Raw genomic sequence first — 16140 nt, forward strand, 5'->3', positions numbered from 1 at the left:
TATACAGATTTCTTTCCATTGTATTCAAGTCTACACATTCTATTAATGGAGCTGGGATATTATGACTTTTGAAATCTGTTTAGTTCCCTAGGAGAATGGCTAGTTTTTAGGGCTCATTGGTCACCAAGTATGCCAGCAGGATGGGTTTCTGGCCACTGGGAGACAGGGCCCAACCTACAGTAAGAATTCACTACTTCTTCCAAACCTTCTAACTACCATTTTCTCACTGATAAATTGATAATTTGACCACCTTATTGGTCAACTGTGCAAACCAGTCAGTTAACAGAAGCTAGACGTGAACTAAATTCTCCCCACCAAGAACAACTGGGAGACCCGTTGGCTAAGTTTCAGAAGTCAGATGAGGTCTGCCAGTCTCCTGAAATCCCATTTGTGCAACCCCAGTCAGAGGGGAGAGGAAGAAAGGATGATCTACTGTGAATTCACATTTTACTGTTTCAAGCTTTGGGGTTCCAATTCTAGTCTAGTTCCAAATAATAATACAGTCAAGTATCAAGAGGTGTCTACCAGAATAGTCACTTTCACATTTTTTCTGAAGTTTCTGGGGTTTTATGTATTTCGCTGTAAGAGTGAACCTATATATTCCCGAGTGGCTCCAAGCAGCCACAAAATTGAAAGGCAACGAATGCAAGAATATTACAAGGAAATATACAAGTACAATACACTGTTAATCTATTAGACTCATTGCTACAAGGTCTTTTAGGTAAATAATTTATTACAATTAAGAGACGCATACATATGGATGAGACTTTTTTAGAAAAGATGTAAACACTCACTTTACAAAGAATAAGCCAATCACTAACTGAGACATTAAGAAATTTTCCCAGTGGGCAGATTATTCCATAATTGTCCATTACAGTTTCCTGAAGCTGGAACAGGCCACTGTTAGAGGCAGACCACTTGATTTCATGAACCAGTCATTCGATCCAGTCTGGCAAGTCTTCTGTTCCTGAAGGTCACCACTCTCTGCAGGAGGAAGTTAGACCACTTGTACAGAATTCCCTTTGACAAGTTAGGCCTAAACCTTCACAACACTCAAAAGTATTTCTGCCTCCCAGAGGAAATAGGAACAAGAAAATGTATGGCAATAGAGACACTGGAGTAGACTAATATTGTGGTAAGTGACAGTTTCCTCTGATTTAGTACTTAAGCAAACTGTCTTGCAAAGGCACTAAGTGTCCATTGATATCTATGGTGCTTTAAATAAATGGCCTTTTTTTAATATGCTGAAAGTTAAGCATTTTAATACTCAGATGGAGACTGGATAAAACTCTTGGTGAATCTGCACAGAATCTTTCCATCAAGACCACTGGATGTCAATCCTGGTATCCAAGCCAAAACCTAATCAGATAGCTACAGTCCAACATTTAGTTTCAGCTTGATATAGGTGTCCCACACTTCCTCAAACTGCTCTTGCATTATCGTGCACTTGTGGCTGCACTCCAGTAATGGGTGAAATAATCGATCCCGATGTTGTTTATGAACATGTATTCCCTACCTGGCTCAAGACACATATACAAAGCCCCCTCCCCAACAACTACAAATTCACGTCTTACAGAAAGAAAGAAAACAGACCCACTCCACTTACCCTCCCATCCTCACCAAAAAAATAATAACCACAGCACTACTACATCTTGAGTGGGGAGATCCATTTCGACATAAATCACAAACTGTACTGATCAGTGAGCTTCCACTATAAACTAGATCATTGTTACTATCAAATACTGGAATTCAAAACCCCTTCTAAAACGAGAAGTGCCATCAAGATCTCAGTGCAACTCTTCAGAGATTTTAAATGCCTGATTAAACTTCCTCCAGAAAGGGGTGGTGTAGAAGCCCCATAATACTGCAGGTCTCTTCCAGCCCTATCGGTTCTGAGAGTCTATGAAAAAAGGCATGAAATTATAGTATCTTAACAATTACTGAAACAGCTTCTACCTAGAGAATGAGGGCCATTCGATCGAATAATAAGCCAGGATTTATCCAGTAAAATCCATGTTTATCACTAATAAAGCATTATTACTCAAAGCCACTGTTGTAAGGTTATCAGAAAATGAACTCTGCAGTACATGTAACCAAGTATTTTAGTAGTCAGCTATGCACACACCAGCTATTTCTATCATTTGATCCCTATCAAATCTGGATTTTTAAGATGTTCACAAAGAGTGTATTACTCTGTCCTAAACTGGTAGGTCAAAGTGTTGTGCATCCTTTTAGATCACCACATTTCTAATCACATGGGTACCTCTTCAGAACCGTGCTAACCTGCAAATTGCCCCCCCCCTTAAACCCAGGCACTGTTAGCAACACAAACTGTATTCAAGAAAACAAAGGTACATACAACCTGGTGACAGAAACATTCCATGGACTAGATGTTCCAGGTAACCACCACAACACACACCCCACACCACCTCAATGAAAGCACAGAAGCATTTTGGAGAATTCTTAAGTGAGACTACTCCAAAAGGTGCAAAAGTAACATGATGAATGTTAAGTTGATTTTGTTTCTGAATAGGCTGGGTCCACTGAATATAGACTGCTGGCAATAATGGGCCAGAGCCTCAGACCCAGTTCTATTCTACCCAAGATTCACAAAGGGGATTTAATCTGGCCACATCTGGCCAGGTGAGAATTCCTCCAGCAAAGGGGAAAAATCTCAATTAGCATAAAGGCAGTGGAGCCCATCTTCACACCATCCTTACCTGCAGCATAGAAGTAGAGCAGAGGTAAGCTTCCCTATGACAATTCCTAGAGGGCATAAAGCTGCTTAAGGACCATAGCCAGCTGTTATAAATGAAAGCAGAAGCCCCTACAATGTTGTAACTTACATAAGAGCTTGAGCTTGGGCACCTTGACAAACAAGAGGCTGTAACTTGTTCCCTGGCCAACCCATTGCCAAGTGTGTCGTGGTGCAGAAAAGAATTGGGCCCGATGTCTTTGGCTCAGCTGCATTTCTATCGCATGTGTTGAATTTGGAACTGTGAGATAGTGGACAATAGATCAACTTTGGGTTCTTATAAATACCCTAAACAATCATGAAAACGTATGTGACTCATGAGAGGTTTTTTTTAAAAAAAATGTTTATAGCTACAATGATCTACGGAATCATAATATTCCCATGGAAAATAAGCCCTGCCTTCTAACAAGAGATCCGGCCTTAATCACATGCTCTACAAAAAGTGAGCTTTGGAAAGACACAAAGTTTTGGCCACTAGTGATTTGTCCTTAAAATAAAAAAAAAAAGTCTCCTGACTTTAAATACGTAAATACAGCTTGTAAAGTCAGGATCCTCCTTTGCTATTCATTGTCATGGCATTTTGCAGCTGTTAAGGAGCAACTAGTGCATGAATAATACAAACTTGGAAATCACTGAGGGTATAATGTGTGGGCGGAGACCCCACCCATCTGCCAACAGAAGTCACACTTATCGTTTAGAGGTTAAGCATCACTTAGAAAAATATCATCACGAGTTCTCCCCCAAGGTTGGCTGCTACGATCAGTGCTCACAAGGGTTCTTAAGCGAGGACTCTTGTGGGCACATCTCCTAAAACCTAGCTCCCTTGGTAGAAGGCTAGTCCCACCTCTTGCATCTATGGGGAGGAGGAGGAGGAGGAGGAGAGGAGTTTAATAGGCCATGTCTCCTCCAGTGAGTTAGCAGGATCGAAGGGCTTGTCTACACATGCAGCGCTGCAGCTGTGCCACTGCAGCATATCTGATGAAGACACTGTAAGCTGACAGGAGAGAGCTCTCCCATCAACATAACAAAACCACCTCTGTGAGAGGCAGTAACTATATCAGCGGGAGCAGCTCTCACACCGACGCTTAGGTCAGTGTAACTTATGTTGCTCAGGGGTGTGGTTTTTTTCCACACCCTGAAAGTTATACTGACAAAAGTGCTAGTGCAGGCACAGCCTAAGTAGCAGCGACTTGCAGGATTCCAACACTTTCTAACAGGGTGGGACAACATTAGACCACCCCCATTCTATTGTTAGAGGACTACAGTAGCAGCTTGACAGGAAAACAAGCATTTAAGCTTGAATATATTTGTAAGACATGAACAGTGCTATTAACAGACACTCAGATTCAGTGAAATTCTAGCCATTGAAGTCAATAAGAGTTTTACTCAGTGAGGCCAGGAGGTCACCCATTTATGCTCATCTTGCCTCTGTAGGCTTCCTAGTCCCATGGCACTGGATCTTCCGGAACCTTGTAAAGGTTAGTTGATAATTAAGGTTAAGTTATTTGTAACTTATTGAAGTATTCAACTTAGCTCTGTAGTGAGTCAAGTACAATACATGCAGCCGTCTAAGAACTTCCAGCTTACATATTATACTTCGAGCTGGTCAGAAATTTTCCAGTGGAATGTTTTCCTGGCAGAATATACTGATTTGGCAATAGCAATGTGGGAACATATTGATTTCAAACTTTCATTGGACAGATGTCTAGTTTCCTGTCAGCTCCCACTACTTGCTCCTTAGCAGCTCACCTGGTAAGACCCAACTCCCCAGGCATTGGTTTTACCACCTTTCCAGCTCCTCATTTCCTGGAAGGTGAGTGGGCAGGCTGCCTGGCTCTGTCTCCTAGCTGAGTAGGCATGTAGCTCTTCCACAAACACCTCGGAGATATTTTTTTTCCTGAAACCACTATTGAATGAAGAAAAAACATCAAATTCTTCAGTGTATTTTGTGGACTAGAAAGTCCTGTTCCAGCTTAGCTCTAATTGTGTTCTGTAATCTTAAGAAGCCACGTTTAAATTATGATGATTCAGCTAAGAGGACAAATTCAATTCTTGGATATATAGGAATGGTAATAACAAATAGCAGTAGAGAGGTGTAATTACCTGTTGGGGGGAGGGCATTAATGAGACCCATAATGGAATACAGTGGCCAGTTCTGGTGTCTGCACTTCAAAAAGGCTGTTGAAAAACTGGAAGGGGTTCACCAAAGAGGCACAAGAATGATTCAAGGTCTGGAAAACCTTTTCAGAGTAAAACACTGACTGATTTGTTTAGCTTATCTGAGGGCTAGTCTACACTTACCTGCCGGGTCGATGCGGTGAGTTCGACTTCTCGGAGTTCGAACTATCGCGTCTAATCTAGACGCGATAGTTCGAACTCCCCGCGTGCTCCGGTCGACTCCGGTACTCCACCACTGCAAACGGCAGTGGCGGAGTCGACCTTGGAGCCGTGGACTTCGATCCCGCGGCGTCTGGACGGGTAAGTAGTTCGAACTAGGGTACTTCGAGTTCAGCTATGCTATTCACGTAGCTGAACTTGCGTACCCTAGTTCGACCCCCGCCCTTAGTGTAGACCTGCCCCAAGAGGAGATATGATAAATGTCTATTCTATAAATATGTACCTGAACCCTGTCCAATTTATCAACATTTTTCTTGAATTGTGGATATCAGAACTGGACATAGTATTCCAGCATCAGTCACACAAGTAACAAATATAGAGGTTAAAAAAAACCCAAACCTCTATTCCTACTTGAGATTCTCCTGTTTATGCATCCCAAAATTACATTAGATCTTCTGGCCACAGAGTCACACGGAGAACTCATGTTCAACTAATTATCTACCACAATCCCCAAATCTTTTTCAGTCACTGTCCCAGTATAGATTCCCCCATTCTGTAAGTGTGGCCTACATTCTTTGTTCCTAGTTTTATACATTCACATTTAGCAATATTAAAATGCACTTTGTTTGCTTGTGCCCAGGTTACCAAGCAATCCAGATCACTCTGAATCAGTGACCTGTCCTTTTCATTATCTACCATCCCCTAATTTGTGTGTCATCTGCAAACTTTTTCAGTGATAATGTTACATTTTCTTGCAAAGCACTGATAAAAATGTTAAATAGCATATGGACAAGAACCAATCCGTGCAGAACCCCCACTGGAAACACACCCACTTGATGATTCCATGTTTACAATTACAATTTGAGACCTATCAGTTAACCAGTTTTTAATCCTTTTAATGTGTACTATGCCTGTATTATGCAAGTGGTCTGACTAGATCATTCCTTCTAGCACTCTAAAGAGATATACACATGGGGCCATAATTAAGGTCAGCCATTCAACGGGATCTCTATTATGGGGAGGTTTACTTTGCAATCTTTGTTTTCCTTTAGGGCTAGAATGGGGAAGTGAAGCTACATGAGAGAAATAACCATATATAATTTTAATATATATATATGCATGTTATTTAGATATTCAGAGCTTTAGCCTTTAATTTTTCCTCAGTATTTAAGATGAGGCAGTTCTTCTGTTAAACGAAGAGAGAAAATAAATTTGGAAATAAGATGCCAAGTTCTAGTACTTAAAGTAGGTGTGTGAAGCAAAAGAATTCCTATTCGTTGCCATGGAGACAAAATGCTACTTTCTTCATTTTTTTTTTTATTAGTTACACGTGATTTTGGAGATTAGTTGAACTAAAGATGCCCAGTCAGGGACCTTTGTAAGAAGAAAGGATCTAGTGCTACCGTCTCACTCTAAGTTCTCATTTGGAGACTCCTGTGCTGCTGTGATTTCATATTAGCAGCATGAAGTCATCTGAGCACTGTACTGTATCCATCCTGTTGCAATAGCACTGGCCTTTACGCTAGAAGACTGTTTCCACCATTTAATGAATTTTCAAACCACTAAAATGCCCAATCCTAGGCCCCTTGCAACTGCAGAACATATAAGAAGGGAAAACATAAAACCTAATACTTTAAATGTATTCAAAATTTTTCCAAACAACACTTGCGGCCAAACTAGTCATTGTCTTATCTGTAATGAAAAGTTTGAGGACCATACATATTAGGCATCACTTTAGAGGTATGTACATGACCACTATCAGAAGGGCTATGATGTAACAGAAGAGTAATGTACTTTGCCCTAGAAGCAAAGAAGCTCCATTAATACTTTCTAACTACTTTTTTTTGGCAATTAGAGTGAATGTCTACCTTGCAGTGAGGAGCCATAGACACTGCTTGACTAAAGATTCTGAAGTGATGGCAGACAAATGGGCCAGATCCTCTTCTGGTGTAAGTTGCATAACACCATTGATTTCCATGGGGTTATGTGGATTTACACCAGATGAAAATGTGGCTCAGTCTTCTAAGAAGACAATAGCATGTATTGCACAAAAACAGTTGGAAGCTTTGAGGACTAGCAAACTGGTTCAGACAAAAGAGGACCAAAACAGAATTAAATTCCATAGTAATTTCACCCCAAGCTAACAGATTGTGTTCTTGGGAAATTGAGCTCAGTTCCCAGGTCTCTCCTTCCTCTTAATGCATCTAGTCAATTATGCTAATCTGCACATGGGGACAAAGGTACACCTATTGGAATTGTAGGGTACAGCTCTAGTGTGGTTCATTGCTAACATGCTAGAAATTGCTGCTTCCTCACATTCTAGCCCTACTATAACATGCATGGGGCATTGTTTTTACCAGGCTGAAGGCTAGCACCCTTGCTATGAACAAAAATGTATCTACAAAATGAATTGTGGTAAAAGATCAGAATACTTGTAAGTCACATACAGATATACCTTCTTTGGCTTATGCCCCTGATTCAACCACAGAAGCAAGTTTTATAATCAAGTTCTTCTGCAAGAGTGAGGCAAACCATTGGGAAAAAAATGTAACCCTTATTTTTTCCTATGCTCTCACATTGGGAAGAGCCATCCTTCCCAGTTCCTGAAAGTGAATAGCTTGTGCCAGGAGCAGAGAGTCAGTACAATTGGGAGGATTTGGGGTCATTTTTCCTGAACTAGAAACGCTCCATGTGCCTTGGGCTTCCATGGAGACACTGCTCATGTCTCTATACATAAAAAGAATTAAAGTCACAGGTGATGTGAAATTTAGAGATCTTCTTAAGCAGTCTGACATTCCAGAGGGTTGTGGCCTGCTTGTTAGCCCTTGTATCCGTGCTAAGGCACTGTACGTACTTTACTAGAACACTGTTTAAATCAGTAGGTTCTGTTATGTCCCTAAACATGGACTAATACTATGGGCTTGTCTTCACTACTAAGGTAAATTGACCTAAGTTGCAAAGAGTCCTGTGGCACCTTATAGACTAACAGACGTTTTGGAGCATGTGCTTTCGTGGGTGAATACCTACTTCACCCACGAAAGCACATGCTCCAATACGTCTGTTAGTCTATAAGGTGCCACAGGACTCTCTGCAACTTTTACAGATCCAGACTAACACGGCTACCCCTCTGATACTTGACCTAAGTTACGCTTCTCCAACTACGTGAATAATGTAGCTGGAGTTGATGTAGCTTAGGTCAACTTACCATGGTGTCTACACTGCACTGGGTTGACAGGAGATGCTCTCCTGTCATCGTCTCGGGAACCTGGAGTACTGGAGACTGGAGAGTGCTCTGCCATCAATTTAGCAGGTCTTCACCAGAGCTGCTAAATCGACCCCTGCTGCATCAATTGCAGAAGCATTGACCTCTCCATGGTGAAGACCAGCCCTAAATGTTAGGAAAGAGAAACCCCATACTCTCGCAGGAGCTCTTTCTAGAGAGCTCCAGTGTGTTCCCTGGTGACTGCACCAGCCATTAGGGGGCAGCTCTAAGCTCAGACACAAGTTTCCCCTGCTTCCACTGAGCTACTGGAAACTTGGCTCACACACTGCCCCAAAAGATCATTCTGTGGAAATAGGCAGCAACCATTAAAAGGCTGATGTGCTGAAAACCCTTTTCAGTGTTAAGGTAGGGAGCCCCTCAGCAAATCCTGAAGATATGAGAGGTGGCTGTGAGGGCCACGCCACATCCAGGACAAGCTGCTAGGAGAACTCCCAGACTCCAGGGAAAGAGTTGAGGGAATTCTTGGAGAGTGTGATTTATGTAGCACTCAACCTTCTCCCCACACACTCTTTCCCTCCTCCCCCCACAAGCATGCCTCATACATCAGGGTGTCAAGTTCCCTGCAACAGAGGTACGAAAAACTTCCATCTCCCTCAAGGCATGTTCAACACTGTATAATTTGCTGGTTACTTTATTTTTGGTGTGGGGGAGGCTGTAAGGAAGACTTAAAGGTAACCCCCACCCAGATGTAAGATACCAACTTGCTGTAGCATTAGGCTTTTCAGTGCCAGATCAAACTACATCCTGGGTAGTTGCCTCTAGAGTTGTACCACTAAGTAGAAGTGTTGTGCCACTTAGCTTTACCACTAAGAGAATCAATGTTTACAACTATGGGCTTCTTGGCTATTCAGTTAAGCTAAGCTCAGGCAGTTTTGAATACAGCTTCTCATTTCATCATCAGTGCCAGAGTTAGAGATCACATAATTTTTCTCTGCACTGATGTCCTGCCAGGAATGATATGGATTTAAACAGTTAATTACTGATCTACAATACTACGCCTTCCATAGCTTGGGCTCCTCTTATCTTGCAGAGCTCCAAAACCCCTGCTTCACTTTCCTTTTTGAAGTGGCAGTGGAAGGACAGAGAAGTTTCTCATTTTTCAAGGGTGAAGGAAGGGAGAACAGGTGAAAGTCTTTCAGTGTTGGTCCGTAATGTCCCAGATATGAACTACTGGGTCCCTTAAGACACTGAATAATAAAACTGAAGTCTTGGAGGCATGAATACTTTGGTTGTCTTCTTTGGGGATACATATGCCAAAATGCATAGCCACCTTGATAAATTCCTATGCTTCCCGAAGATTTACATACCACTTGCCAGTGATGCAGGCAGAACTTAATACCACCATTAGATATATAGAAATCCTAAGGACATTATTTTTCCTCTTTTTTAAACATTAAGTGGAATAAATAAAGTGCAGTGATATGGAATGCTATAAAGTTGGCTACTTATTTGTGACGAAGGGCCAAACTTGTAGCAGGAAAGATATTTTTGCCATTGCACACCACAACTACATCAGCATTTATTAGTTTTATTGGGAGTGGTGGGGGGGAGAAAAGCAAGAAGAGACATTTTTTTAAAAAGTCAGCCCAAACTGGACTAGTAAACATAACATAAGGCAGCAGTGCCTTTAATCAGGGAACCCATATTTGTACTGCCTGTGCTAGATGGCATCTGGTAATTCATAGATTTATAGATTCTAAGGCCATATGATTGTCTAGTCTGACCTCCTATATAACACAGGCCATAGAACTTTCCCAAAACAATTCCTAAAACATAGCTTTTAGAAGAGCCTCCCATCTTGATTTTCAAAATGACAGCGATGAAGAATCCACCACACCCCTTGGTAAGTTGTTCCAAGGGTTAGTTACTCTCACTATTAAATAATTTCTCGCTGTTAACTGGTAAAAGAATTATTTCCAGTCTGAGTGTGTCTAGCATCAACTTTCAGCCACTGGATTGCATTATACCTTTCTCTGCTAGACTGATGAGCCCATTACTAAATATTTGTTCTGTGTAGGTTCTTAAAGAATGATAAAGTCACCTCTTAGCTTTCACTTGGATAAGCTAAATAGAATCCAGGAGCTCAGTCTATCACAATAAAACATGTTTCCTAATCCTATAATCGGTCTTATGGTTCTTCTCTGAACCTTCCTCAAATTTAATCAACATCTTTCTTAAATTGTGGGTACCAGAGTTGGACAGTTTCCAGCAGCAGTTGCACTAGTGCCAAGAATAGAGGTAAAATAATCTCTTTACTCCTACTCAAGATTCCCCTGTTTATGTATCCAAGGATCACAGTCACTCTTTTGGCCACAGCATCAGACTGGGAGTTCATATTCAATTGATTATCCACCAGCATCCTCAAATCTTTTTCAGTCACAGCTTCCCAGGATAGAGTCTGCCATCCTGTAAGTATGGCCTGTATTCTTTGGTCCTAGATGTACACATTTTCATTTAGCCATATTAAAACACATACAATTTGCTTGTGCCCAGTTTACCAAGCTGTCCAGATCACTCTGAATAAGTGACCTGTCCTCTTCATTGTTTACCACTCCCACTATTTTTGAGACATCTGTTAATTTGATTAGCAGAGCCCTGCAAACCTGAGGATATCTGTGGATATCTGCATGCACATGCACACACACACACATTCTAAATATAAACAAGTGCAGAACTGGCCAAATTGCCCCCCCCCCACTACCTGGGTTGTCTCTGGTAGAGAACTGAAAAACAGGTTCTGTCTAGACCTGGTGTTTTTCAGCAGGACTTTTTACATCAGAAACTACTGATTTATCAGCACTGAAACTCCTTGCAGGAAAGGTTGGTGGCAAGTATTTTGAAAGTTTTCAAGTAAACGAAGCTCTGAAGTTGCTGAAATGCTCTCTTTTGACATTTTCACAGTGAAAAACCACTTTGTTTCAAAATTTAAGGTATGACACTAGGTCCTTTTTTCAAACAGTTTTTCACATCTGTCTTCCTCACTGTTAACTACCTTTATTGATAGTTGCTTTCCATTCAGGTCTGTCCACAGTTGTATCTTCTAAGTCAGGGTCGGCAACCTTTCAGAAGTGGCGTGCCGAGTCTTCATTTATTCACTCTAATTTAAGGTTTCACATGCCAGTAATACAGTTTAATGTTTTTAGAAGGTCTCTTTCTATAAAAGTCTATAATATATAACTAAACTATTGTTATATGTAAAGTAAATAAGGTTTTTAAAATGTTTAAGAAGCTTCATTTAAAATTAAATTAAAATGCAGAGGCCCTGGACTGGTGGCCAGGACCTGGGCAGTGTGAGTGCCATTGAAAAATCAGCTCACATACTGCCTTTGGCACACGTGCCACAGGTTGCCTACCCCTGTTCTAAGTTATCAATATTTATGCTGTATGAGTTGAGATTCTGCTTAAGGATGTCTTTGATGAGTTTGTTACTTTAGTAACTTGAAACTCAGAAAGTGTGAATTCTTCAGAGGCCTACCACCACCCATTTTGATAACATGACCATAACTAAACCACCACCTGAGTGTTTGCAATGCTCTAGGACTCCCCAACTGTAAAAATATGGCTTCTGGCATAACAAGAGCTAGAAAATCCATACCTTTTATCTTATGGGTGTTTAGCAGCCACAGCACCTCAGAATGAGAATCTGTATAAACTCATATTAAAGGTTTATAATTAAAGGTGCATTAAAGACTATATGCTATCTAGATTCTTATATTGGCATCCATTGTTGAAGTATCGGGTACCGCTTAGGGGTGAGAGACAGTTTTCTCTTTTTCCTATATATATACACACACTTGATGTTGTTGCAGTATCATTGTGCAAAGATCTCACAGCAGAAATAAATTTGAGTAGTAGGGCTAGCAAGTGTGATTGGATCTTGCCAGTTGGATTAACTTTGGGATCCTATTTGCATCCCGCAAAAGCTTGTGAGTGACTGACTATAAATATTCTATATAGTAGTCCTAACATATCAATGTACATACTCTACGCAGGTATATTATACTTACCAACTTTTCCTTGCTATGTAGAATAAAGATTCTGAAGTTGGAATTTAATAGTTGTCTTCTTTCTTTACATGAGTGAAAACCCCAAATTTTGTTTGAGAGTTATCTTGCATGGCTTCTAAAGAAGCCTTAGTGACTTAGCATATCTGTATATTAATATCTTTAAAGTCATTTTTACAACTGCCATGTTTTCCAATTATACAAAAAAAACAACAACACAGATTTAGGTCACAACAACATTTGGTTCTTGAGCCATGTCATGAACAGATTATGCACTGCTATATAGGATATCGAAATATAGATTAAAATGCAATTATATACCTAACATGGAGTAAAAATAGTACTGCTATCCAAGACTCTTTCAAGTAGCAGAAAATGCATACTCTAGGTTTACAATGGACCTGGTGAAAGGACTTGAAGCTTACAGAAACTTTGAAACTGCCAATTATTCATTGTTACTACCAAGATCTGTCATTAAAGTAATAGCTTTCTAGTGAGGTGTTTTAAAAAGTGCCTGTAGTACAAAACGTCCTACATCCCAAATACTGGAAACTAACTTCATTTTCCCCTACTTCACACTGATGGCAACAATCAGCTGTCCCACACCTATAACATCGTGGTTTTGATTCATGCTCTGTTCCGATTCTCCATCTCTTGTTTTCTTAAGAATGTAAATATTTGTTCTTTCTGTATTTTAGTAGTTTATAAACTTGGCCCCTTATTGAGTAGGAGATTCAATCACAGGGGAATCAGCTGCCATGCATAAACCAGGATTGTGTGTTTTAGGACATTAGCTTGGCATGGTAGCCATTCCTGGCCCCCAGACCTCTGCCTAGTATTGAATTATGGTTATGTCTCTAACTGAAGCCCAGTATTATTCTATTTCTCATCTTTTGTGGGAAGGAAGACCAGAGCTATCCTGCTGAATACATACCAAACCACAGGAGCCTGGATGAGGTACTTTAAATGTACAGTGTAGGAAAACCTGTCATTACAGTCCTTCTGCTAATTAGTTTGATTTCCTTTGTCTAGACTAACCTAATGCAACAAGTTTATTTTATTTAAAGGAGCATGGCTAGCCTTCCTTTTACTGCCAAATGAGAAGGAGAGGAAAAAAAAAGTCACCCTTCTGGAATCTGGGAGAGACTCAGCTAAAGCATTTGTCCTTGAATGAGCCATTTGATCAAGACTTCTCTGCTCTAGCAGGACTAGAGCCAGCAGTCATGTCAGAGGAAAATATAATCAAATCAGATAGCACTGGTATTTTCAAGATAGTTCAGGGAAAGTTACTGAGCAGTTTACTCTCTACCATCAATACTACAGGCAGAGTTCTTGGTAGTAATCACTTGTAAACAGCTATGTAAGTGCCATCTTCAGAGTGCGTTAACTAAAGCTCACAATAATCTCAAATTTGCTTTAATCAGTCTCGCTTTACAGAATGAGGCAGAATAGGTGATTTGCCATTGGCCTAGTAAATCTTGTGACAGAGTCAGGGCTAGAAATTAAGCAACCCTGTGTCCCAATACCATGCTCAGGCCCATAGAACATACTGCCTGGAAGGAGACCCCTTCCTTGTCCTTAGTTGTCTTATTTCAGGAATCTTTATGCTGCATCTCAACCCTCACCCAGAAGAGTTTGGAAACGGAGTTGTCAATCAGGGACAGTCCTTTGGAACTCTCCCTTGGCTAGGTGACAGACAATTGGGTAATGAATCTATCAACATATTCAAAGGTCTGTTTCCTGGGCCTGTTGCCATATGGCAAGTGACAGAGGCAGATTTAACTCCTGAGAGGAAAGTGTATTCTCTGCAGAGGGCAGAAATTAGCGCATGTTCAGTTACAACCTCACTGTAAAATGGTAAATTCTGCATCTCCTTGTCTGTACAGTGCATGCATCCTGCTGACTGTGCTTAGGAAATAGAATCAGAAATAGAAAGATGATAGATCTGATCATTCTTCCTCATGCTCCAGAATGTGAGAACAAAGATACCAAGACTCCATTTCATGACAGCACTTGGTTTGGCCTAAGCGTATTGAGTCGTCCAACTGAACCAGCCAAGCCAGCTCTCAATAATCTGAAGCTATTACACAGCTAGCTAGTTAACATTTTTCGTCCATGACAGGTGAATACTAGATTGAATGCATGTGCAAAAGAGGAGGAAGAGAAAGAGAGCAAGGCTCACTGGGGAGTGGAAGGGGCATTCTAGCCAACTGAACCCTTCAATTTCTTCTTCTACAAAGTAGTCAGACACCACATGGGGCTTTGCAGACTATGAAGCTGTATTGGTCTTGCCACTCCATGATGATCGGAGGTGAAAGTTCTTGAGCTTTTTCTCCTCTCTCCTTTGTGGCTTAAGAGTTTTGGAAAGTTACTCTTCAGAGCTCAGTTGACACCATTATAAAAATGTGCCAACCTATAAGCCAATACCATTTCAGAAAGCAAACAGATGTGACAAAAAAAAAAAAGGCTCAGCGCTAGTTTGGGGCAGGTGCTGGGAAGGGAAGAAGTAAATGGTCACAATCATCTGAAGAGAGATATTAGGAGTTATTTCTGGTTAAAATTAATTTTTATTCACTTGTGAGCAGTGACACTATATGAGGGCTCACAAAGCCCTACATTCAGTAACCTTGCTTCAGTTTCTAGTGGATAAGCAGTCACATCACCACAGCTGGTAATAAACTACCATCTCACCGATGGAGGTGGTTCTTCCAGAAGTTATCCTTTACGCTGGTTAGTTCGAGAAGTGGCTACCTGTGGTATATCAGTTCTGTGGATAAGGGGGACTGGACTGGAGTCCCCAAGAGTGTCAATCCAGCACCTTTCACAAGCAAAGAGGCCCTGATTTTCAGGAGTGCTAAGTACCTATGCCTCCAAAAGAAATGAATGTGCGGCTGAAAGGCAGGCCTTAAATGTGCATCAAGGAACCAGAAAAAAGCAGAAGCTCTGACCGTGGAGCCAACTAAGTGTAAAAGAGGACTCCCCTTGCTTGTCCATCCCATCTGTTTCTCAAGCTTTCCCATTAATTTGATTAGGAAGACTGAGGCAGCTTTTAACCCTATTGGGAGCGAGGTCCACAATTCCCTGCTCCACTTGAATGGCACACCTCAATAAGTGAGTGTCCTTCCAATGTGGCTAACTGGAAACAGCCTTCTTTGGAGTCCATCCAGGGTCATTGGTGGCACTGGTGATCTCAAAACTTCTAAGGTGCTCCCTCTCCGCAGGTCCATGTATGGGCCAAGTTCAGAAGCCAGGTTTGGATGAACTGTCTTGGGGTAGCCAGCCCAGCCCTTTGCTCACTTTATAAATGCTAACTACCACAAGTAGCCTCCCTGAATACTACCGTTCATAGGAACCCAAGAGCCTCAGTCTCATTGTAAGACAATGGGACTTAATCTCCAAAATCAGTGAGGTGTTCCAGCACTGAGCAGAGCAACAAGGGTTGTGAGTTCAATCCTTGATGGGGCCATTTAGGGATCTGGAGTCTGCTCAGTGTTGCGATGCCTACGTACCTTTAGCTTCTCGGTGCCACAGTTCTCTATTGATAAAATAAGGATAATAGTACTTCCCTACCTCACAGAGGTGTTGTGATGACAGATACATTAAAGGTTGTGAGGTCCTCAGATATTACAACAACAGGAACCCTATACCTATGTAAAATAGACCACCACCACAATTGGCATCCTTCTTAGCAACCCAAGCACAGAGGCCAAAAACAGAATGGGTAAATGACTCAACCAATCACTTTGTCCTTTGGAAATGGT

General features: G+C 41.2%; 1 protein-coding gene across 8 annotated transcripts in view; it reads right to left on the reverse strand.

The window, feature by feature from the left end:
• The window catches only part of GREM2 (gremlin 2, DAN family BMP antagonist), a 46863-nt gene that overhangs the window by 2087 nt on the left and 28636 nt on the right, over nucleotides 1-16140 (reverse strand). For 3 of the 8 annotated variants that reach the window (XM_045012044.1, XM_045012043.1, XM_045012045.1), the window contains one exon: nucleotides 4505-4661. The exons of 4 other annotated variants lie outside the window; for them this stretch is intronic. In XM_045012044.1, the coding sequence (XP_044867979.1) occupies nucleotides 4505-4530 (26 nt within the window). In that variant the 5' untranslated portion in view covers nucleotides 4531-4661. Of the gene's footprint in view, nucleotides 1-794; nucleotides 820-4504; nucleotides 4662-16140 lie in introns of those variants that run through there. One more of the 8 variants, XM_045012042.1, reaches the window with a different exon arrangement.

Source organism: Mauremys mutica, chromosome 3, assembly GCF_020497125.1.
Source record: "Mauremys mutica isolate MM-2020 ecotype Southern chromosome 3, ASM2049712v1, whole genome shotgun sequence".
In the NCBI taxonomy this organism is placed as follows: domain Eukaryota; kingdom Metazoa; phylum Chordata; order Testudines; family Geoemydidae; genus Mauremys; species Mauremys mutica.